Genomic DNA, 21,062 nt, shown 5'->3' with positions numbered 1-21,062 from the left:
GATAACCACCAAAATTTAAAGTTATAAATAGAATCCGATCCCGCCTTCCTTTCCCTCCAATGAAATTCATCTCCCTCCAGTAATATTCATAATTTATTGCTTGCTTTCGGAAAACGTCTACAGTGGGAGGAGGAGAAATGATGTAACGTTAGCTCTGGATAAATATAGAAAACTCAGCGAGGCTAGAAATTCTTTGGCGATACTTGTGCGATCATCGAGCGAGCACTCACAGGGAGCTCGGTAGTTGATATAGTAACTAAACAGCGGGTTTATCTGGGGCTTATCAGCCAGTGTCTGGCCCACGGCAGTCATCGTGGAACGGCAACTTTAGCCAACTGGAATAGTCTCGTGCTGATTGCTTGGTTCGACGCATAGTGGATCCCCCTCCGAGTACACCCCTTATAAATACTAAAGGTGCACTGAGAAGTGTAGAACTTATAGCCGATGAACCGATAAACTGATAAACTTCCTACAACAGCAACAGACTTATCTCCCCTTTTCAAAAAAATGTTCTTATTTTATACACATTGCTTGCCGTTTAAAAATATTCTATCAATTGCTTATAATGGTATTGTTTATCGCTTTTAAATTATATAATGAAAAAGAATTCCTTGCCTTTTTTGGTAATATATTTTGTTCTATTTGCATGCGATAATGCGTGCACTAACTTTCATGGTTCATTGCTGATATTGATTCGTGGTACATAATCATGAAGTATTAGGTGCAAACCTCTCAACTTACTGCCCTGACATTAAAAAATAAAAATAATATAAATAAAAGGCTAATTTCTCAGAACCTATTCATTCCGACATTAACATCAGCACTTAAATTTGCAATCATAAATTTATAATTTTTTAAATCATTTAATTCGAAAAACCCATGCTGAAATGAATAATAATTTAATCTTAAAAAACGTTTGCTCATAGCAGATTGTGGTATTCGGATATTTGTGGACGAAACTCATGAGTTGGGAGTCGCGGCGTGACTCAGAAAGACGTCGACATCGTCAGCGGCTGGGAATGACATAATAATTTGTCAAAAGGACAGCCTGGAAGTCCTGCGTGGGGTCCAACAGTCCCAATCGCAGCAACAGGATGTGGTGGGAACCGAACTGCGACTGTCATAAACATTTTCCGCCAAGAACATGTCAAATAAAATCTACATACAAAGTGCCCTCAATCCACTGACAAGTGTGTGGGCAGCGTTTTAATTAGGGTGTGGAATGGAGTTCCTCAAGACGCAATTACGCATTAGCCAAGGCCCAAGGACGAACGCACCACCCACACCATCTGCAAAGTACCACCCATAATGATAACTGTTCGTCTAGAATGGCGCACAATTAGGCACCATCAATAATAGATGACCCGGCGGGGTCATTTAGATAGAATCGCCGATAGCCGGCGAGCCACTGCCCCCCAAAAATCCCACCAACTTGTCATCAAACCACCTGTCTCGCCCAAACGACACGCCCCCTTGTAACACCACAACCCACAGGGAATTCCCAGGGCACAACTGAGGGAAAAAACAACAGACATATCATCAACAATTTGTTGGAAATCGAAAGTTTTACTCGAACTCTTGTTGGGGCCAAAACTATTTTCCCTACTCCCCAACTTAAAGCCATTCGTGTTCATTTTCATGTTCATGTCCTGTCAGTCCTGTGACTTTGGCCCCCAGCCCTTAATATCGGCGGTTGTGGTTCCTTTGTTTGCCCACAAGCTCGTGTAACATTTCGGAATTGTTGAATTGCGTGATTTTGCGGTTGCTTCTAATTGAATTTCAAAACTGCAATCAATCGACTTGGACAGCTTAAATGGGTCTGGAATGCAATAGTTCCATAAATAAACCAAGACCATTGTGGCTAAACAAAGGTTTCTACAGGACTTGATTAGGTTTGTGGACAATGCAATGCTTACTGATTTCATGATAATACCAATTATCGAACAAAAATAATACAAAAAGGAACACTTACTAAAATGGTATTAAGTTCTATAATTATACTATTGCCGCTTAATCCAAATGGATACTATTTTAGTCTTAAAACTATTTTTTATAAAGCTAAAAATTTAAACAAACATGACAAGGATTTACTTGCATTTTGAAAAGGATTTTATCCATATGCCTCAATATTGTATTAAACTTATATTAAAATTATTTTAGAAATCTTAAATTTAGTTAATAAACAACTTGCAAGCGAAATAATAAATCACCAAAAATTTATGATTTCGAATATGGCGGTAATAAAGCTTTTCACAGGGTGCTCTGTGTTAAAAAAGCTCTTCGTTCTTAAGAAAGCCCACACCATTTCAAATCGCTAGCCCCGAAACACATGTGGTTATTTGAAAGCGTAATGCGTGTAATCAAATAATTACAGGGCAGGCACAGGCCTTTTGGCACACGTGCGACAATTTCGAAGGAATATACAATTTGAATCTATTATAAAGAACATGCGTCAACCTTTTAATTAAGCAGTTAAGCAGACATAAAAAGAATGATGCAGAGATCTATTCTTTCATGTAATGACCCCTTTTATGGCTGCCCTTAATCAACACATGAAAAACACCCCAGCAGGATAGCGCCGTTCCAAAGGATTGCAAATCAAACACATGTAGAATCCAAGCGTACCTCCCCTAGAGTGAATTACAGGATAACACAGAGAGTTGGCTTAATTGGAAGGTGCTTAGTTTTAAATTGTTTAATTTTTATTCACGTTCTCTAGCTCATGTAAAAAATTCATCTTCTGCACGACAGAATATCGGTGTTTTCCCAGATGAACCATCGAACCAGTGCCACTTTGTAACGAGAACCCGCTCTAGACATTCAGGTAGTTGTCGGGGAATTCGAAGGTGACATCGCGACCAGTCAGCTTCTTGTAGACCGAGGTGAAGGTGTCGACCTGAAGCGGAAAAAAAACATTTATTAGTAAAAGGTTCTCAATATTATTAGGAATACAAAAGTGTACAGCTGCCGTGACCTCCACTGCAGCAGGAAAACTGCAGCGAAGATATCGTACGAAAAGCTGGATTAATTTTCCGCTTATATAGGAAGTCCCAAGGCACCAGGAAACTAAACGGCGCTTGGGAGGCAAATAGGCGGCTCTATAAGTTCATCGTGTGTTTTTCAAATAAATAAAATATAGATTAATGGTGTTGCTAACACTTAGTAATAAAGCAGTCCTGGCTAATTTAGACGCATTATCATGGAGTGATTAGTTAGCATTTTAGTTTCCGTTCTGTCTGACAATCGCTGGACTTCAAAACATCCAGCAAATAACACAAGAACGTTACCAAAATCTGTGTAATAAAGGATAGGCATTGTTAAAAATGTGGCGCGCATTTAGTAATGCTGAAGACCTAGTAAGCCGGCTCAACATTGTGGAGTGATTAGCTGCCTTTGATGTGCGTTCTGTTTGACGATCGCTGAGCTGGAGGAATCGCTTAGCAGTTAACACAAGAACGGTGTTCAAGACAAGTGTGCTTAAATATATTCTAAACTGTAGCAAATATTTAGTAATGAGGTGGTCCTGGTTTTATAAGACCCATCATTATGGAGTGATTAGTTGCCTTTTGATGTGCGTTCTGTTTGACGATCGCTGAGCTGGAGGAATCGCTTAGCAGTTAACACAAGAACGGTGTTCAAGATAAGTGTGCTTAAATATATTCTAAACTGTAGCAAATATTTAGTAATGAGGTGGTCCTGGTTTTATTAGACCCATCATTATGGAGTGATTAGTTGCCTTTGATATGCGTTCTGTTTGACAATCACTGGATTATTAAAGCATCCAGCAAATAACACAAAAACGGTATGAAGACCAGTAACGTTCAGATATCTGCATGTGACAAGCCTATAGTAATGCAGAATCCCTTGCTTAAGTAGGATAAACATTATGGAGTGATTAGCTGCCTAGCTTAGTCTTCGTTTTACTCGACAATCACTGATTTTAGGTAAATTGACCAGCGAATAGTTAAAAACGATTTACAAATTTCCAAATACCTAAGGTTCCTTTTCTAAGCAAATCTTTTAACAGTTTTGCATGTAGCAACTATTTAGTAATGCAGAATCCCTGAATATAAAAGGATAAACATTATGGAGTGATTAGCTGCCTGGTTTATAGTCTACGTTCTATTTGACAATCACTGGCTTTTGACATAACTTCCAGCAAATAACATAAAAACGGTAGAGAAAATCCCTCAGAATAAAATATTTTTGTTTTTATCTCAAGTTAGATATCTGAACTTTCTTTTAAATACTATTTCGAATACTGAATTGGATATTTCAGAATGTGGCATACATTTAGTAATGCAGAAGCCCTGGAATGACGGCTCAACATTATGGAGTGAATAGCTGCCTGGTTTTTACTTTACGTTCTTCTTGACAATCACTGGTTTAGGGTAACAACCGGCGAACAACATAAGAACGAAGTTTCAGACTAGAAGTGTGACCAATATTTGGAGATGCAGGACCGCAATGGCTTCTAATGCCTACAATAACGAGTAATTGGCCTTGGCTGCTCTGCGTACCCTGGCGAAGATTGGGCTCCATGGCGAAGGAAGCTCAAATATCGAGGGTACGCATTACGAAACACACGATGCACTCTTCGTATAGAGGGGTTTAATGCTTACTTTGTGTTCGATGGTGGTCTGCTGGTTCTTGTCCAAGTGCACCTTAACCAACTGGGAGCCGTCCAGCTTGACGCGGATGCGCTTGCCCACAATCTCTGCGGGGAAGACCAGATCCTCAAGGATGGCGTCGTACACAGCGGTCAGAGTCCTGGAGCGGGGACGCTTCTGCTTGAGGGGATTACGGGCCTTGCGCGTGGGCTTGGGCAGGATTTTGCGCTCGCCAATCACGACGACGTGCTTGCCAGAGAACTTCTTCTCCAGCTCGCGGACCAGGATGATCTGGATCTTCTGGAACACCTTCTGCTGTGGAATGGGCACGTAGATGATGACGGCCTGTGGGGAGAAGGTTGGTAATTCCACTGCTGGCCATTATTATTTTATTGGTTATACCTTCTTGCTGCCGAACTCGATCTCGCGGGCACGGGTGATGTGCAGATCGCGCAGGAAGGGCTTCAGGTCGCTGTTGGCCTCGAGTTCCACCAACGCCTGGGCAATGGACTTCTCGAATGCATCGGGATCCGCGCCGCCGGGCTTGATAATCTTAGAGCCGATAGCCATCTGCAATCGCCGGGATTGAATGTTTTGAGTAAGTTAAAATCACAAATCGCACGGGAAAACCGCTCCCTCACAACGCAGTGCAATCACAAATCGCCGGCAATCGACGTTATTTCGGCGGCATTTCACTGGTTTGTACGGAAAACGACCACGTGTCATCTTCAGTGCGGCCATTTGTTTCATTATTTTGCTGCACTGCGTTGTGGTTGGCGCGGATTTCGGCCATTTTCGGCCGATGAAGAAAAAGAAGTACCACCTTTGTCGACTATTTTGACAGGAAAGGAAGTCGGGCTACGCTAGAGCTGGGAAAAGCAATGCCGATAGTATCGATACTGCTAGTGATGCGCTGACAGTGGATAATCGATGTTTCCATCAATATGGCAGCCTTGTGCCGTATTCGATGTCATCGATGAGTACCGCGCAATGTATATTTCGATAGTTCTTGGTCGGTTTGAGTCTCTGCTTCGGTGGTGTGTGTCTGCACTTTGCTTGTGCTAAATGGCCGAAAGATGGCTCCATTTGCCGACAGGTAGTGACGACTATAAAAAAGATGCGCGCTCGTTTAATAAAATTAAATTTTGTTTGTTTAATTTTTATAAACAGCTTCCTAGAAAGAAATATGCTCATGAATAAATTGTTTATGGGTGGAGTAAGATGTTAAGTCACGAAATTCTTATTTAAAAGTTTCTTCATTAATATTTATCAAGCTTAAATATTATTGGCAACGTTTCTAGGATGGTGGAAATGCCTATAAAAACCGATGCTTTTTCGGAAAAAGTCATCAGTTTCACAATTCTGTTAAAATCGAAAAAATTTAAAATGAATTTCTTTTCAATCTTCGCCGTCATCGCCCTAATTTTGGCCATCAGCTTTGGACAGTCGGAGGGCCACATTATTAAATTTTTAGACCAACTCGTAATTTGTTTAACTTACATATTTTGTTCTCAAACTAACAAATTTGCTTACAGGAACAAGGAGCCCATAAACTCGCGCAGGGCGGCATCAAACTGGTCAAGCCCATTGAAGATATGTTTAGCGGTAGTTCCTCCTAAAGCTCTATTGCTCTAATTTTTAAATTGTCAATAAATTGTTCAACGAAAATAAATTATCCAACATTTAAAAAACTTTGTTTATTTTGAAGAATTCCTTATCCTTAAGGGGCCAATGTTCAACTAAACATTTCCTTATTAAGACAAAATAGTAGTTATTTCATTGAGATTTCGAAAAAAGAAGTCCAAGGCCGTCATATGTAGAAAATACTTTTGTTTACCTTAAATGCAAAAGCTAAACTGTTAAACCTTTAAAAATGGCTTAGGAAACTATTCAATTTCGTTGTAAATTATATTTTGAAGGCATTTATATCTTTAAATTTATATTTCCACGTGTACGTTCAATTATGTATACCTTAAACTTCGTACGTGCTTAGGAAATATTTTAAATTAATAATCATTTTCTGGCATTTGAGTTATGGGTAAATGTGTTAAGTGTTTTGTTTTAAATACCACTACTCCATGAGTATATTATTTTGATTAATACAATGAAATAAATAGTTTAATAAACTTAAAGCCGTTGCCTTAATAGTTTTATTGGTTCAATGGTTTGAATTTTCTAATAATTTCTTCTATTATTTGAAAAATAAAAAGTGAGCAGGAAGCGTACTTACATTTCCAACATTACTCATCCAAAAAAAGTCAGATTTGGGGGATTATATATTTCGAAAATGTTGGATGCTAGTAATAAATCCCCCATCGTACCTCCAGATGTCTATACTGATTCGAAACGGATTGGTTCCCTGTGGGGTACTTTTTCTTTAAAAAATCCCCGTGCCAGCCTTATCTGTCAATGTGTTTCGTTTGCCTATAAAAGCTCTTGCCCTGTCTATCTCAATCATTACTCGCTCAGAGCTCACTGCAATATCAACACCTTCACATTTTATTCCACAAAGAATCCACTAAATCTCACCATGAACTTCTACAAGGTCTTCGTCTTCGTTGCCCTCATTCTGGCCATAAGCATTGGACAATCGGAAGCTGGCTGGCTGAAGAAAATTGGAAAGAAAATTGTAAGTAATTAATCTAGTAATATTTTAACGTAAAAACTAAATCTAAAACTTTCCTAATAGGAGCGCGTTGGCCAACACACTCGAGATGCCACAATCCAGGGCCTGGGCATCGCTCAACAAGCAGCGAATGTGGCAGCCACTGCACGAGGCTGATGACCATGATTACCTATCACTGATTATTGTATACAAAAAGTCTTATTTATTTTATAATCTTAAGTAAATAAAATATCAGAAAATGAATAATTCGTCTTTATACAAAAAGGAATAATATCCGAATATAAAATACTATCTTAAAATAAAAAATAAAATCAAAACATATTTACATATTGTGTGTTTGAAAATTTCAATCTTCTTTTAAACCTTATCAGCTTTGTTTGACACCCTAAACATGGATTCTGCTCAGTTTGTGACCTCTCCTCTCTCCTGTTCTTGTGAGATTTTCCCTCTTAAGTCTTATCTCTGTATGCTGATGTCGCCTATAAAAGGACTTCCCTCTTTATTGTACACTTTAGTCGCTTAGTAAGAAGTAAGAAAGCATTAACTGATTTGTCTTACAAGAAGAAACAAATATGAGCTGCAGATATATCTTTGTTTTTGTTATACTCATTGTGGCCCTAAACTGGGGACCTTCGGATGCTGGTTGGCTCGGAAATTTTGGCCAAAATATGGTATGTTTGTACCCCCTTAAAAGACTTCTGTGGAGTTTACTCAGATTTCAATCCACAGAAGGATGTTGGTCGCTACGCTCTGAACGCCACTCTTCAAGTTGCTGAAGTCGGCGCGAAAGCCGCAAATGTTGCCATTACTGCCAGAGGTTAGGAAACAAAGCTTAACATTTTTTTAAGTGCAACTAATATTTAATAAATTAATAAAAATTGAATTTAAAAATATTCTCTTCGCTTATTTACTTACACATAGAATATATTCCTAAAAAGGTTATATAAAAAACCCCCAAATAACCCTTCTTTATATTTTACACTATGCTTCTTTTTATATAAAATATTTTGGCCGACACCTTTGGTAAGGTAAATCCCTATTTAAGCCAAGCCATGTCAATCCAAATTATAAAAACCCCCGAATCAGATTTTGAGTCTGCATTTCTGTAGCTCAGAGTGATTCCGATCGGATTGGATTCCCTTGTGTACTTTTTCCGCAATAAAAATCCCCACTTATGCCTTATCAGGCAGCGAATTTTACATTGGTTCGCCTATAAAAGCTCTCGGCGTTCCTGGTGCAATCATCAGTCGTTCAGTTCTTACTGCAACAGTAACATCAAAAAGTACTTCGCTTTTTTTCAAATCAAGGAATAACACCATGAACTTCTACAAGATCTTCGTCTTCGTGGCCCTCATCCTGGCCATCAGCATAGGACAATCGGAGGCTGGCTGGCTGAAGAAAATTGGAAAGAAGATTGTAAGTACTGCGCTCTGTTAAAATTTAACTTGGAAACTAAATTTAAACTTTTATTAATAGGAGCGTGTTGGCCAGCACACTCGAGATGCCACCATCCAAGGACTGGGAATTGCTCAACAAGCTGCGAATGTGGCAGCAACTGCCCGTGGTTAACGGTCATAATAAGCTATAAACTGATTACCATTTACATAAAGTCTTATTTATTCTACTCTGCTAAGCAAATAAAATATTTGAAAATGTAAATCCTTGTCTTTTCTGTTAATACCTTACTTAAGTATTGGTGGCCTATTTTAAATGCTGCATTTTAACAAATTTGTTCGACTTTGTGCTCATGAAAACTAGCATTTCCTTATCATTCTTGTCAGCATAAATTGGCGCTGGAACATCTCTCTGACAAATATAAATAGGCATTTAGAAAGAACGCGACATCTCCCCAAAACAATTATGATTATGAATTTTGGGAAAACCCAGAATTACGTCTTATCAGTGGCTTCTTTTTGATTCCTTCTGATCGCCTATAAAAGCCCTGTCTGTTAATCTCTTCACTTAGTCGCTTACCGAAATAGTTTCAGCATCTTTCATTAGACGAACAGTGTAATAAACCAAAAATGAATTTCATTAATTTATTGCTTTTCGTTGCCTTCATTCTGGCTATAAGTTTGGGCCAATCTGAGGCTAATATATTTCAGAAAATTAAGGAGGGTGGTGTAAGTTTTTAACCTCCTAATATAAATATGAATGCATGAAATCATTACTAAGACTCTCGTTACAGGAAAACACTTTCCATTATATCAAAAACGCCGCCCTGGAGGTCATTGAGGTTGGCCAAAAAGCTGCTGATGTGGCAGCTACCGCCCGAGGACAAAAATGATTATTTTTAATTCAAGTTCCTAGAGAAGATCGCTTTTTGTTATGCTGTTAAATGTGTTTTAAATAAAAATATATCTAAGCAGTCTTTTAAACAAGACTTGCACAAACATTTAATGCTAATTCTAAATCTAAAAAATTTAAGTTTAGTTATTTAAAAAATAATCCGCCAAGGAGAAATAAAAATCCCCAAATCTGATGTTGATCCCCAAATTCAATTCCAATTGGATTCCTTTTAGGTACTTTTTTCGCATTGATAACCCCCTTTCAGCTCTTATCAGGAATCACCTTTCAAACTGATTTCCCTATAAAAACGCAGGCCGTTCCTAGTCTGATCATCAGTCAATCAGTTTCCACTGCAACAGCTATAGCTACATCTGCTACTTTCCTTAAACTCAAATAACATGAACTTCTACAAGATCTTCGTCTTCGTGGCCCTCATCCTGGCCATCAGCTTTGGGCAATCCGAAGCAGGTTGGCTTAAGAAAATTGGCAAGAAGATTGTAAGTCCTTTATCCTTAAATTATTTGATTTAAGACTTATGTTGATTCTCCTCCACAGGAACGCGTTGGCCAGCACACTAGGGATGCCACGATCCAGGGACTGGGAATCGCTCAACAGGCCGCCAATGTTGCTGCCACCGCTAGAGGATAAACTGGACATACACTGTGCTTTTACTATGAACATATTTATTTATTTTAATATAAAATGACAGACTTAAGCTAATAAAATATCCATGAAGAAAAACTGAAATCGTTCTATGGGCTAATGGCAATGGGTAAATTTCTCAGATTGTTTAAAAAACGAAAGGTTTTGCAGTTGCATTCATTCTTACACATAGCATGAAAAATAAATTACGTATTATTATTAATATTACTTACTTCAAGTACATTAAATATATTTTCGTTTCTATAAAGAATATTCCAAACGGCATAAGGATTAAAAAATAAATTTAAATGATTTCTACAAGAAATGATTAAATGTATTTATAGGAAATGATAAGAATAGTCACTGGCCAGGAAATACCCAGATTTTTGTGAGTTAATTATAGAATGTCGTCGCGTGTTTCAATCGTGATAAGCCCTCAATGATCAGCCAAAACTGCCTGAATAGAACACTCATAGGTCAGGAATAAAAGCGTCTTTTAAAAATGTTATCAATAAAATTTCAATTTAAAATAAATTTATGTTGATTTTCATTTAATTTTGTTAAATTTTTGTTTTTTCATTATTACGAATGTTTACATAATACAAAATATACAATAAAATAAATAAGATTAGCAGGCAGTCTAAGTGGCGGGTTATGTATTTTCAAGATGCTTTTTTAACCCCGAAAGGTGGCTGCCACATTGGCTGCTTGTTGAGCCACGCCGATAACCTGAATGGTGGCATCCCTAGTATGTTGGCCAATGCGTTCCTATTAAAAAATAAATTCATTAAAATATAGAAACTAAATTCATCAGAAGATTTCTTACAATTTTCTTTCCCAGCTTTCTGAGCCAGCCAGCCTCCGAACTTCCCAAGCTGATGGCCAGGATGAGGGCCACGAAGACGAAGATCTTGTTGAAGTTCATGACGAGATGTCTGGTTTGTCAATGGACTGACAGAAAGCTGATGCTGTTGCAGTAAGAACTGAGAGACTGATGACTGGCTTGAGGGAGATTGAGCTTATATACCTATTCCAACAGATGCAGATGCTGCACAGCCGGGGATTTTTTACTAAGACAAGAGTTCAACAGAGGGATTCCGATCCGAACTCCCTGAAGAGGTATTCAAGAATCAGTGATCGATTATGAACTGATTTGCATTGTGACTAACTCAACAATGAGAAGACTTGATTACATTTTTTATTTAACAATATTTAATACAATTATTATTCTTATATTTATATTGTTTGATTATTAACTTTGTATATATATTATATATTTTTTAAGTTGAGAATATTTTGACTCTCTATGAAGGTAAAGTACTTCTGTATTCCTTAAAGACAAGACTGTCATTTCTATTACTCTACTTTGCCCGGAAAAAATCCCATTCGTTACCTTATCAGCATCACTCGATGCGGTCTATATTTCATTTACTATAATAAGTATTATCATCACAGTCCATTTCAGATTGCAACAAATACGAGTATATTAATAAGTAGGGTCAATAACTTGCTATTTTTAAAAATCCAAACAAATAATTTTACAAAAGCATAAGACATGCCTTAGAGTACCAAATTTTGAAAGAATTTCACTTACTAATTTCTAGTAAAATTTATTTAATGTAATGTTAAATATTTTCCCTAAACTTTTGATATTCACTCGGCATAGCAACTTTGGAAACTATGCTATTTCCTGATCACAAGAAATCCCCTCAATCAACATATCTTCCCAAATTCGCTCTACCACAATCCATAACATATATTCCCCCCTTCATTGCCTACCCAAAACATAATAAATTCCATTAATTGTGGTCACAAACAAATGGAATAAAAACAAAAAACAGTGGCAAAGAAAAAGTACGGGAATTAACGCCAAACATCCGAGCGGCAGGCGAAATGGATTACTCAGCAAACACGTTTGATTGGCTTCCCCTCAGCAGAGAACATAGAAAAAAGCAAAACATCTGGAGACGATTACTCAATGGGTTGAACGATCCTAAAGTCAAGTTAAAACGCTTTACTGACACATACACTATAACCCGAACTAGACGTAATTAATGACTTGATAGAATGTTAGGCAACAGGTGCTGGAGAGTCCAAGAAACCGGATGACTACTAGAAGAATGTCTTCTTAAAGGAAAGTCCCTTGTTGGATCTTTAGTATATTGATTAGATTATAAATTACATTTACAAAAGATGTTATTTGTAATGAAATATACCCAGAGTAAATACCCTAAGTACAGGGTAACATTTACTACGAATGAGTTTTATGAATGGAATTCCTCGCGTGTGATTTCTCTGCCCACAAAAAGCACAGACAGCGCTCACAGCTCAATGGGAACCCACACCCAAGTAGATCCGATTCTTGATGACTCTTTAGTAAAATGATTCAAGTGATTGATCAAGCTCAGTGCAAGGGGCACACCTGTAATTGAGCTTGCTGCCTCTTTGTTTTGTTGCTGCTTTCTTTATCAGCGCCTCGCGTTTATCAATTTAGGTTCCTCTGCCTTCATCCATGTGAATCCCAGGGAAAAAGTTCCCCCGGCGGCATCTGCTGATTATTTCCCTATCGGAAAGGCAAGGCCAAGATGCTCAAACATTGACATAGCCATTGTCTCCAGGTGGACTGATAATCTTTGCCCATCTAGATTCCGGGAATGCCGCTTTAGAAGGTCAGAGACGACCTCCCTGAGTCATTCTGGGTATTCCGATTTGTAAATCCAGGAATTCAAAACTAGAAAAGAGGGTATTACTAGATCGATTACCCCTCTCTAACTATTTGCTTTACTAAAAGCTACTGGAAACTCCTCTCCTAACCTTTTTCTTCACCTTAATATCATTTAAGTCTTTTGTCATCTGAATACCTCTCTTCGGTCTGAGTAGTTGAGCCATCCTTTAGAACCAGTTACGGCATTTACTGACTTACTTACGCTGCTGTGGGCTCTACCAACTGGATGATTCGGAGGATGAGAATGTGAATGAAGACGAGTCCTGGCGGTTATGACACAGGACTCGCTCCCTCCTTTTGTGTCTCCGTCTGCCACTTGTAGCTGTCACTCAGCGGTTAATTCGAGCGATTTTATTTACATTTCGCAGAGGCCAAGGAACCGGAAAGGAGCAACATCGAGTTGCAAAAGGAAGCAGAAGCGGAGTCAAGGCCCAAGATGGATAAAGCGTTTTTACTTGTTAAGGAAATTAGTGGCATATCCTGACAGGGCGCCCATCATCCTCGGAGCTTCCTCTCCTAGCTGCTCTATTCCTAGTCACCTCTCCACCCCATGAAATCCACGGATATAGCCGCATAGATATATCCCCACCCCAGACTGTGTGTGTGTGTGTTTTGCCTCCCTTGCTGATTTAATTCATTTGTTGTCTTTGCTGCGAGTCTATTGTCTGCCCCTCGTTGTTGGTTTTTTATGGTTGAAATTAAAGTTACATTTTCGTGGTGGTTGTTATTATGTGCCAATGTCAGTGAAGGCCTAAAACCCGGGCCATCCCCCTCTTCAGAATCAAGTACAGTTGCGTGAGTGTGTTTATGGTTTATTAATCCAGCGTTTCGATTTCCCAATTTACATTTTCCAAGCTGCCTAGAAGGTTAAGTTAAAGGAGATTAAGTTTAGTATTAGTTAGGAAATACAAAAAAATGATAAAAATGTTAATTTTAACAGCAGAGCACTTAGAAGTAGGTAATGATGGATCATCTGTAATATAAAGTCTAATCTATATTTCTGTCAGGCTAAGCTCTCTATATCAGCTGGGCAAACAGATTGTAGGAGACATTCTTTCTCCCATAAAAAGGGGGATCCACTGCAGTCGCGTCTTTACTGCTCTTTTTCTTTTCACAGCGAAAAATCCCCCATCATCAGCTAATCAGCTTCGCTGTCTCTCCTATAAAAGCCGCCTATAGCCGAAGTCCAGTCATCAGTCGCTCAGCTCCCACAGCAACAGCTATATCAGCAGATCTTTAGCTTTCTTATAGTCAAGGATTTAAATCCAGCCTTTCCACTATGAACTTCAACAAGATCTTTGTTTTCGTAGCCCTCATCCTGGCCATCAGCTTTGGGAAATCCGAAGCAGGTTGGCTGAAGAAACTTGGCAAGAAAATTGTAAGAAAATGCTTAAAATATTATAGATTGGAATTTTTATACCAATAATTTATATGACATTCCCTAATGCAGGAACGCATTGGCCAGCACACGCGGGACGCCACCATTCAAGGCCTGGGAATTGCGCAACAAGCAGCCAATGTGGCAGCCACCGCCAGAGGATGAGCACTCAGTGCTTCTCCCAGGATAACCTGCTTAATTATAAACACTTATTTATTTGCAATCACATAGTAATAAACTAGCTTACATCCCCGTAATTTCCATCTGCATATGGGTAACTTAGGCCTAACGAGAGGTTAACTACACTTTCCCAGGGTGGCTGGGTGTGTTCCCCGTTTTCCTGTGTTCCCACAGTTTTCCGGGGTATTCTCAGGATCAGGGCACAAGTGTAAGGGCTCTCTTGGGCCATCAATCTTGTGCTCCGGGTCCACCTCTTGTTGGTGGTCATTTCGGGCACAAAACGCGTTTAAATGTCAAAACACTTGTGAACCTTTTTCGGGGCGGGGTTGTGGGTTGAAGGTTGAAATGGGTGAGAGTTGCCCTTGGCCCATATGTGATGTGTGCTGCATGTTGTGTTTAGCGTTTTGTATTTTGTGTGTTCGGCTGGTGATTTGCTTTGATTTACTTACACGAGCGGAGGTCGTGCCACGTGACCGCAAAGTTTACATTAAATTATCAGAGCTCCTTGTGGAAATGATTCACAAGTTTCGCGAAAGGAAAACGCTGAGAGTGGGGGTAATTAAATTGGAATGTTCTCTCTGGCATCACATGAGTGTTTCCAAAATAAGTAATTTCAAATTAATGAGTTTTGAAGAAGTTCAAGAAGAGAACTTAGACCAAAGCGTAAAGTGTTTCCCTGCTGAAATCAGATTCTCTACCTTCTCTGACATATTTTTTATTGCAAAAATCATTCCAATAAAACCCCCTAAAGTTCAATTTTAAAACCGCATCCGAATCAATTTTAAAGACACTTCCGGATGTCGCCGTGAGCCGCGGCCTAATTACACGGCATCTCCATCGGATTAGGCCAACTCGCCTGGGAAATCGACAGCTTGCTAGGCCGCGGGCTGAAAAGCGCTAAAAGCCAGAGCACATGGTCTGAATTATTGACAGATTAGAACAGGATTGTCTGCCAGTCAATCATTATCATCGTTCCAGGCGCCTCAGAAAATCGGAATCCAACTTCAAATGATGGAGCCGTGGCAGCTGCCAAATGATTTGAATAACAATAAAGATCAGCTTTTGTCTGCCGGCTGTATTTTGTAATTTATGCATTGATTTCCCTTCCGCCACCCCCTCGCAGTAATAATCATTTTGAAATTACATAAAAAATAAAAAGGAGACTCTTCCCGTTGGCCCGCCCGTTGCGCAGATTGTAAAATTTTGAAAATTTCATAAAGCAAATCCCGGAAAATCATGCGTAAGCCCCTCGAACAGCACTCGAGAATCTGTTGCTAAAAACTGTAATATGCGTTGTAGCTGTTCGAGTAAGTAGTATGTGGCCCCCTGCTAGGACTCCCCCTTGAAATCCCCCTTCTGATGCTATGAAAAACTCTCCAGAAATCGTTTACAAACCATTGAGAAGCCGCCGATGTATCAATAATATTTGCCCACCAAGTTCAAAGGTGGTGAAAGTTGTTTTAAAATATTTTCCAAGCAGATGGGGTGGGTGCTCAGTGCTGAGTGCTCAGCGAAGAATAATGTTTAAGTTAATTTCTTTTATGGCCCAATATAACCATTATTCGCATTACTCGGCCGTAATCAGCAAATTTAAATTCAATTCGCCTTTTTGAGCTTTAACTGGGTGGCCATCCGAGTGTCAGAAGCAGGATTTATCCCCCTCCCTGGTAAGGCATCTTTAATGCGGTTTCACTTTCTTCTTGACAATTTCATTTGAGAGCTCTGGGCAACAATTTATCATATTTAAAATGCCATAATCGGTGTGAGGTATACCATTTTATGGCATTTCCCAGACAGCTAACGATGTAAGGTTGTTTCCTGTGAAGTACAATCAACTCTTTAAGCCAGTTTTTATTTGTAATTTAAAAGATGAAAGATGTTAGTACCTATAACATGTTTAAAAGTATAATAAACTTTCATAATATATATAAAATAGTATAGTTTATAGATAAGAGCTTTAAGCTTAACAGTAGGAAAACTATCCTATACTTGCCTCCTCTTTGCTAGTTACTTTTCCCCATTAAACCATAGCTTCTGCCAGACTCGATGTCGCTTCGAATCCATTCCCATTGCTCCGATGGCATTCTAAACGCGTTATAAATCACATAGATACCCAAGTACATATATCTGCACACATGTCTGCCCCGGAGTACTCATATTGGATGGGATTTTATTTGGTTTTGTTGAGCAATTCGAAGTAAGAGCCGCACTCGTCGGGCGACAACAATGCTAAACAATTCAATTTATGAAATATTTGCCCCGGAACCCTTGCTCTTCAATCCGAATCTTTGTCTATGGCGAAAATAAATGTGAGAGCTGAGGGTATCTGAGTGTTCATGGAAAATGTCAAGTCGGGAATTACATCTCATACTCGTACGCAACTGGGGGGGGATTTTTTGGCAGGGCCAAGATTTATTGTCAGCTTGACGATTAACAAAGGTGGACCGGATTTTGACCCCTTCCTTCATTCGGGCTAACTCACCCCTTTCGGGACAACAATTTAATAAACAGACTAGCAACAATGGCCGTGCTTTTGGGTGCCTTTTCAGGACAAACGAAATAGGCATTTTTTATTGTGTGTATCCTGAACCCGAGACATTATGCCCATGCATTGAGCCAAGGTCCTGTCAGCGCATAACTTTCCCGGGGCAATAAAATCAATTCAATTGTTGTCAGCTTCCAGCCGAGTGCCTCCCAAAGAGATCAGATCAGATGATTTCATATAAGATCGCGTGAGGATTGGTAGATAGGACACAGTGCCCAAAAATTCCATTCAGAAATATGAATATGAATGACAATGGGGAGGTGTCCACAGTTCAATGCGTCACCACTGGATGACCTCATGGGCTTAGCACTTTTTATTAGAAATACCAATGATGGGCGGTAAAAATACAACAAAATTGAAGCTACTATATATATGGGAGATTCCAGATTGAATCGCAGAAGAGACATAAAGTCATAAAACAAAAACGAGTAATTTAACATGGACATAAAGCAGCAATGGGAAATTACAGCTGTAGTTAATGAACTTTTACAAGCTCATTGGTAATAAAAATCATGTTAAAGGGTTGCAAAATGGCAGAAGACAGAAGTATCTCAAAGTATAAAGCCAATTTGTTACTCATGTATCATCCATTTAGGGACATTTTGTTAATAAAAGTAATTTAAGTGACAAAATCCATCATTCCTTTTTAAATCCTATGAACTTTTCATTACATATTCTTTCTTTCCCCATATAGAAAACCACATTATATTGAACAGATTTCCGTTGCTCATTTTCCATTAATTAATTCTCGGCGAGATAAGCGAACAATCCAATTAAAACTGGCACCGCACACCAAACTTTTGACTTTCAATTAATAACAATTTGACGCCTCAGCAGCTCCTCCCCCCGAAATGAGGAATCAGGAGGTCGGCAGGACCAGCTCCAACCCCAGCCACATCCTAACATTATTACGAAAGATAAAAGAAGCCGCTGGGCCGCAAAAGAGAGACATTTCCGGGTGACAGGCGCACGTCAGATCCTTTCGAGGCGTAAATTAATCTCGATCCTGGCAGCGAGTGGCGAAAAAATTATTAATGAGACGCATGTGTGTGTGTGTGTGAGTGGGAAAAATTCTTAATCAGGGCAAGAAAAAAAAAAGAAAATCAGGAAAATGCGCACGAAAAAGCAACAGGGCGAGCGACCCTCATTAACGGGAAATTAGTTTTGCTCTGATTTCTGTCATCTCGGAATCTGGGTCCTTCTCCAATCCCACGAAAAGGAACAAAAGGACCCAAGGACACTGGCCCTTCTTCCAGGGGTGATTAAACGCGGAAATGAGGCAAACATCAAGTTCTCCTGGTCGCTGACACTTTTGCGATTAGAAGAGAAAGCGATTCCTAGGTGTCGCTATTGCACCAAATTAGTAGTCCTCGAGGGGAGCGGACTGGCATCCAGGACAACAATGGTCCGGAGGATTAAGTTCTGTACGCATTTCATTTGAATTAATCTGCGGCACTCAAGTGCCACACATAAATCCTCTTCCCTCTGCAGGGCATTATGTAAATGTGAGCTTGTGTCCTGTTCGGGTAGGAATTTTCTGGTCCTTCGCTGGTTCTCTACAGCTCGAAAGTGCACTTAAAATAATTAGTTATAAAATTTATAAGAAAAACTTTAACTATGATTAATCTTAAATGTGAAAAATGTTCTTAAAATCTATTTCCTTTCATCTCGTAGTTTTTTCTTCTTATATATGTGAGTTATATGTGAGATATTTTGAGGCATTTTACCAACATTTTCTCTCAGTGCCTCAAAGAAAGAGTGTTTTGTGCGGACACCTTTTGAGTGCACTTAATTATGCGTGAATCTTGCAGTAAATCTGAGTTTTCCCTACGATTCTGCCTCATTTTACACCAAATTTTTCCGCAATTATTGCTGCTTTTTGTGCTCCTGTCAGTGGCAGGTACAGTCTGACCCCCGACATTCACCGCAGTACAGTCTGGCTCAGCAGCATGGACCCCAACTACAGGACGGCCCGTGCTCTATATAGAGTTTCATTCGCATTTTTCAATTACCAATCTAGGGCTCAGTTTTCCTCGGCATCCTTGCCACTCCACTCGGCATTGTTTGTCCTGGCCGTTGTTTGGTTTATTGATATGTTGTCGTTGCGGTCCTCTGGGGAAAATGGGCTGCCAGGACTCGTTTCGTGTTTTTCCCCGGCTCTTCCCCAATAATTTGTTTAATGGCAGCGTAAAAAATTAGACCATATTGAATGTCAATTGTTTGATTTTTTGATTAAGGTTCGGTTTCCCATCGTTGTTGGCTGATTGTTTGCTCTCAGCATTGATTAAATATTGAAAGAGTAAAGTAGCGTAACTTGAGGCTCTGCTGATCAGGAGTTACCCCTCAAAAAAATATGAAAATCCAGGATGTAAGTGGAGAGTTTTCCACTGGGCTTTACAATATTTTTTAATAACAACTCCGACGGATAGGTGGGCCAGCTGTGGCGGCTTTCCGTCATCCAGTGGCATCATTAATCAAAACTCTTTTTTCCACGGCCCAAAGGACATTAACATAACGAGGCGAAAAAAAAACAGGAAAATAGGGGAAAAGAAAGCAAAGTCGTGTCAATTTACGCGCCATCGCCGAAAAGGGAAAACCTCGCTAAAGCCAAGAAAAACACTTTGCACAGAGCTTAAAAATTGCAAACGGATATGGAAAGTCCTTTCTTCCTTTCTTTCCCAGGGAGTCACTCAGTCACACATGTGCCCTGGTTCCCAGCCCAACTATTTAGCAGCAAAACATCATTAATTTTTACAATCGCTACGTCTAAATTTTGATGCTGATGCTGATGCTGTTGCTGATGACATCAACGCCCATCACCCACGGAATCCGCATCCTCCCCGCTATTGTTGTCCTCGCGACATTTGCAATTTTTGAAAATTCGCACAGGAAGTTGACTGGAACATATGCTGCGCGGAGTTCCACGGAGTTGGTAAGTGTCTTCAAGGGCCCCTTACTTTTGACGTGTTGCTGATTGGCGCCAATGGCAGCTTGCTTCTTTTTTGCAGGGGTGCTAAGCAGAGATGCCAAGAATGTTATCAGAATAGCTGAGATACTAATAGTTTAGGAATTTTCAGAAATTTTTGATTTACAAAAGATAGAATGACCTATTGAAAAGTAAGCTAGATTTCCAATCACTCCACAGGCCAATTTTGTACAAAAGCTCCCTTGAAATACTTGACTTTTTCGATATGTAATCTACCAATATCAAGGACTTTCTATTTTATACCCGCACCATCATCCATCTAGCTATAAACCCTCCAAGTTTTCAGCACTGCAAGAAGAATAACTTCCTTTTGCCAGCGCAATCATTCCCGCTAAATGAATGCAAATTTTTATTTAAACATTTCGCTAAATGGCAACGAGCTGTCAATATGTTTGTTCGTATCTTCATTGCGTCATGAGAAGTTTGCGAGCTGGGAAAGCGAGGAGGAGGGTCGGGATGTTGGCCGTGAGTGCTAGTGACAGCTTGAAAAATGGCAAGTTGAGGCAAATTTGATTTGCACGTCGTGTTAACACTGATTCGCATCGAATGACTCAAGCTGAGGTGGGGTCACACTTTTAGTTCCTTTATCTGACAGATACTTGGTAACTTTTGGGTGTTACTGTACCGCTTATGGCTCATGAATACTTTGATTAGCCCAGGGGCAAAAGCAAGTCCCTCAATGACCAGCAAAGTCCTTCTAACCCCTCTAAATTGAAAACTTCTAACAGGACCTAACGAGCGTAAAATGCGTTTTGAAGTTTGCCAGCATCATCATGGCAACCTTCAACCCTTCCAGCCTCCGTGTTGGCCAATTAACAGACCGTTGACCACTTGACCAGCCGGAGAAAGTGTTTTCCCCTAGCTTTCCCAACCCCTTTCCACCCATTCCATCTGTCTAATTGAAAGTCATTGTGCGTGTGTTGGCGTGAATGAATTGAATTTAAAGTCTACTGCGTGGCACATTTGTCGCATGAGCTTGCAACCTCAAACAGGTTGACCAGCTGCCCGGATTACTGAGCTTCCCCGCTGACCAGAGTTGCCAACCGTCCACTGGCAACTGTCAAATTTGACAAATGACTGG

At 39.6% G+C, this 21,062-nt stretch overlaps 7 protein-coding genes and 7 non-coding genes across 14 annotated transcripts; 5 read left to right on the top strand and 9 right to left on the bottom strand.

The window, feature by feature from the left end:
- Positions 1–2,680: 2,680 nt before the first annotated feature.
- LOC108111355 (40S ribosomal protein S7) lies at positions 2,681–5,532 on the bottom strand. Its single transcript, XM_017220788.2, has 4 exons — positions 5,434–5,532; positions 5,013–5,180; positions 4,623–4,955; positions 2,681–2,896 (listed from the first exon to the last, which is right to left on the bottom strand). Exons 2-4 carry the CDS (start codon positions 5,178–5,180, stop codon positions 2,813–2,815), a joined length of 585 nt encoding a protein of 194 aa, XP_017076277.1. The 5' UTR covers positions 5,434–5,532; the 3' UTR covers positions 2,681–2,812.
- On the bottom strand, positions 3,145–3,284 carry LOC121529721. Its single transcript, XR_005993621.1, has one exon. It is a non-coding gene; the product is annotated as a small nucleolar RNA psi18S-1377 (small nucleolar RNA).
- LOC121529722 lies at positions 3,322–3,459 on the bottom strand. The gene has a single exon (XR_005993622.1). It is a non-coding gene; the product is annotated as a small nucleolar RNA psi18S-1377 (small nucleolar RNA).
- On the bottom strand, positions 3,492–3,632 carry LOC121529726. The gene has a single exon (XR_005993626.1). It is a non-coding gene; the product is annotated as a small nucleolar RNA psi18S-1377 (small nucleolar RNA).
- On the bottom strand, positions 3,665–3,803 carry LOC121529724. The gene has a single exon (XR_005993624.1). It is a non-coding gene; the product is annotated as a small nucleolar RNA psi18S-1377 (small nucleolar RNA).
- LOC121529723 lies at positions 3,832–3,974 on the bottom strand. The gene has a single exon (XR_005993623.1). It is a non-coding gene; the product is annotated as a small nucleolar RNA psi18S-1377 (small nucleolar RNA).
- Positions 4,032–4,177, bottom strand: LOC121529725. Its single transcript, XR_005993625.1, has one exon. It is a non-coding gene; the product is annotated as a small nucleolar RNA psi18S-1377 (small nucleolar RNA).
- Positions 4,279–4,420, bottom strand: LOC121529727. Its single transcript, XR_005993627.1, has one exon. It is a non-coding gene; the product is annotated as a small nucleolar RNA psi18S-1377 (small nucleolar RNA).
- A 424-nt stretch (positions 5,533–5,956) lies between the features above and the next one.
- LOC108111358 (andropin-like) lies at positions 5,957–6,301 on the top strand. The gene is made up of 2 exons (XM_017220790.1): positions 5,957–6,092; positions 6,146–6,301. The coding sequence occupies exons 1-2, from the start codon at positions 5,997–5,999 to the stop codon at positions 6,227–6,229; spliced, it is 180 nt and encodes a 59-aa protein (XP_017076279.1). The 5' UTR covers positions 5,957–5,996; the 3' UTR covers positions 6,230–6,301.
- Positions 6,302–7,086: 785 nt separating this feature from the next.
- Positions 7,087–7,476, top strand: LOC108111360 (cecropin-2). Its single transcript, XM_017220793.2, has 2 exons — positions 7,087–7,239; positions 7,300–7,476. The coding sequence occupies exons 1-2, from the start codon at positions 7,141–7,143 to the stop codon at positions 7,390–7,392; spliced, it is 192 nt and encodes a 63-aa protein (XP_017076282.1). The 5' UTR covers positions 7,087–7,140; the 3' UTR covers positions 7,393–7,476.
- Positions 7,477–8,498: 1,022 nt separating this feature from the next.
- Positions 8,499–8,895, top strand: LOC108111359 (cecropin-2-like). The gene is made up of 2 exons (XM_017220791.2): positions 8,499–8,652; positions 8,713–8,895. Exons 1-2 carry the CDS (start codon positions 8,554–8,556, stop codon positions 8,803–8,805), a joined length of 192 nt encoding a protein of 63 aa, XP_017076280.1. The 5' UTR covers positions 8,499–8,553; the 3' UTR covers positions 8,806–8,895.
- A 981-nt stretch (positions 8,896–9,876) lies between these two features.
- LOC108111362 (cecropin-2-like) lies at positions 9,877–10,269 on the top strand. Its single transcript, XM_017220795.2, has 2 exons — positions 9,877–10,022; positions 10,081–10,269. Exons 1-2 carry the CDS (start codon positions 9,924–9,926, stop codon positions 10,171–10,173), a joined length of 192 nt encoding a protein of 63 aa, XP_017076284.1. The 5' UTR covers positions 9,877–9,923; the 3' UTR covers positions 10,174–10,269.
- Positions 10,270–10,807: 538 nt separating this feature from the next.
- LOC108111363 (cecropin-B) lies at positions 10,808–11,136 on the bottom strand. Its single transcript, XM_017220796.2, has 2 exons — positions 10,994–11,136; positions 10,808–10,935 (listed from the first exon to the last, which is right to left on the bottom strand). Exons 1-2 carry the CDS (start codon positions 11,090–11,092, stop codon positions 10,843–10,845), a joined length of 192 nt encoding a protein of 63 aa, XP_017076285.1. The 5' UTR covers positions 11,093–11,136; the 3' UTR covers positions 10,808–10,842.
- A 2,966-nt stretch (positions 11,137–14,102) lies between these two features.
- LOC108111361 (cecropin-C) lies at positions 14,103–14,527 on the top strand. Its single transcript, XM_017220794.2, has 2 exons — positions 14,103–14,270; positions 14,343–14,527. The coding sequence occupies exons 1-2, from the start codon at positions 14,172–14,174 to the stop codon at positions 14,433–14,435; spliced, it is 192 nt and encodes a 63-aa protein (XP_017076283.2). The 5' UTR covers positions 14,103–14,171; the 3' UTR covers positions 14,436–14,527.
- The last annotated feature ends 6,535 nt before the right edge of the window (positions 14,528–21,062 follow it).

Source organism: Drosophila eugracilis, unplaced genomic scaffold (assembly GCF_018153835.1).
Source record: "Drosophila eugracilis isolate 14026-0451.02 unplaced genomic scaffold, ASM1815383v1 contig_1781, whole genome shotgun sequence".
NCBI lineage: Eukaryota > Metazoa > Arthropoda > Insecta > Diptera > Drosophilidae > Drosophila > Drosophila eugracilis.
Note: the sequence above shows the minus strand (reverse complement) of the source record. Positions and strands in the feature narration are given on the sequence as shown.

Coding starts and splice junctions, on each gene's coding strand:
- LOC108111355 (XM_017220788.2), bottom strand. CDS start 5,180: ATGGCTATCGGCTCTAAGATTATCAAGCCCGGCGGCGCGGATCCCGAT. Junction 4,956..5,012: donor TCGAGTTCGGCAGCAAGAAG/GTATAACCAATA, acceptor TTCTCCCCACAG/GCCGTCATCATCTACGTGCC. Junction 2,897..4,622: donor AGACCACCATCGAACACAAA/GTAAGCATTAAA, acceptor TTTCCGCTTCAG/GTCGACACCTTCACCTCGGT.
- LOC108111358 (XM_017220790.1), top strand. CDS start 5,997: ATGAATTTCTTTTCAATCTTCGCCGTCATCGCCCTAATTTTGGCCATC. Junction 6,093..6,145: donor TTAAATTTTTAGACCAACTC/GTAATTTGTTTA, acceptor ATTTGCTTACAG/GAACAAGGAGCCCATAAACT.
- LOC108111360 (XM_017220793.2), top strand. CDS start 7,141: ATGAACTTCTACAAGGTCTTCGTCTTCGTTGCCCTCATTCTGGCCATA. Junction 7,240..7,299: donor AGAAAATTGGAAAGAAAATT/GTAAGTAATTAA, acceptor CTTTCCTAATAG/GAGCGCGTTGGCCAACACAC.
- LOC108111359 (XM_017220791.2), top strand. CDS start 8,554: ATGAACTTCTACAAGATCTTCGTCTTCGTGGCCCTCATCCTGGCCATC. Junction 8,653..8,712: donor AGAAAATTGGAAAGAAGATT/GTAAGTACTGCG, acceptor TTTTATTAATAG/GAGCGTGTTGGCCAGCACAC.
- LOC108111362 (XM_017220795.2), top strand. CDS start 9,924: ATGAACTTCTACAAGATCTTCGTCTTCGTGGCCCTCATCCTGGCCATC. Junction 10,023..10,080: donor AGAAAATTGGCAAGAAGATT/GTAAGTCCTTTA, acceptor TCTCCTCCACAG/GAACGCGTTGGCCAGCACAC.
- LOC108111363 (XM_017220796.2), bottom strand. CDS start 11,092: ATGAACTTCAACAAGATCTTCGTCTTCGTGGCCCTCATCCTGGCCATC. Junction 10,936..10,993: donor GAAAGCTGGGAAAGAAAATT/GTAAGAAATCTT, acceptor ATTTTTTAATAG/GAACGCATTGGCCAACATAC.
- LOC108111361 (XM_017220794.2), top strand. CDS start 14,172: ATGAACTTCAACAAGATCTTTGTTTTCGTAGCCCTCATCCTGGCCATC. Junction 14,271..14,342: donor AGAAACTTGGCAAGAAAATT/GTAAGAAAATGC, acceptor TCCCTAATGCAG/GAACGCATTGGCCAGCACAC.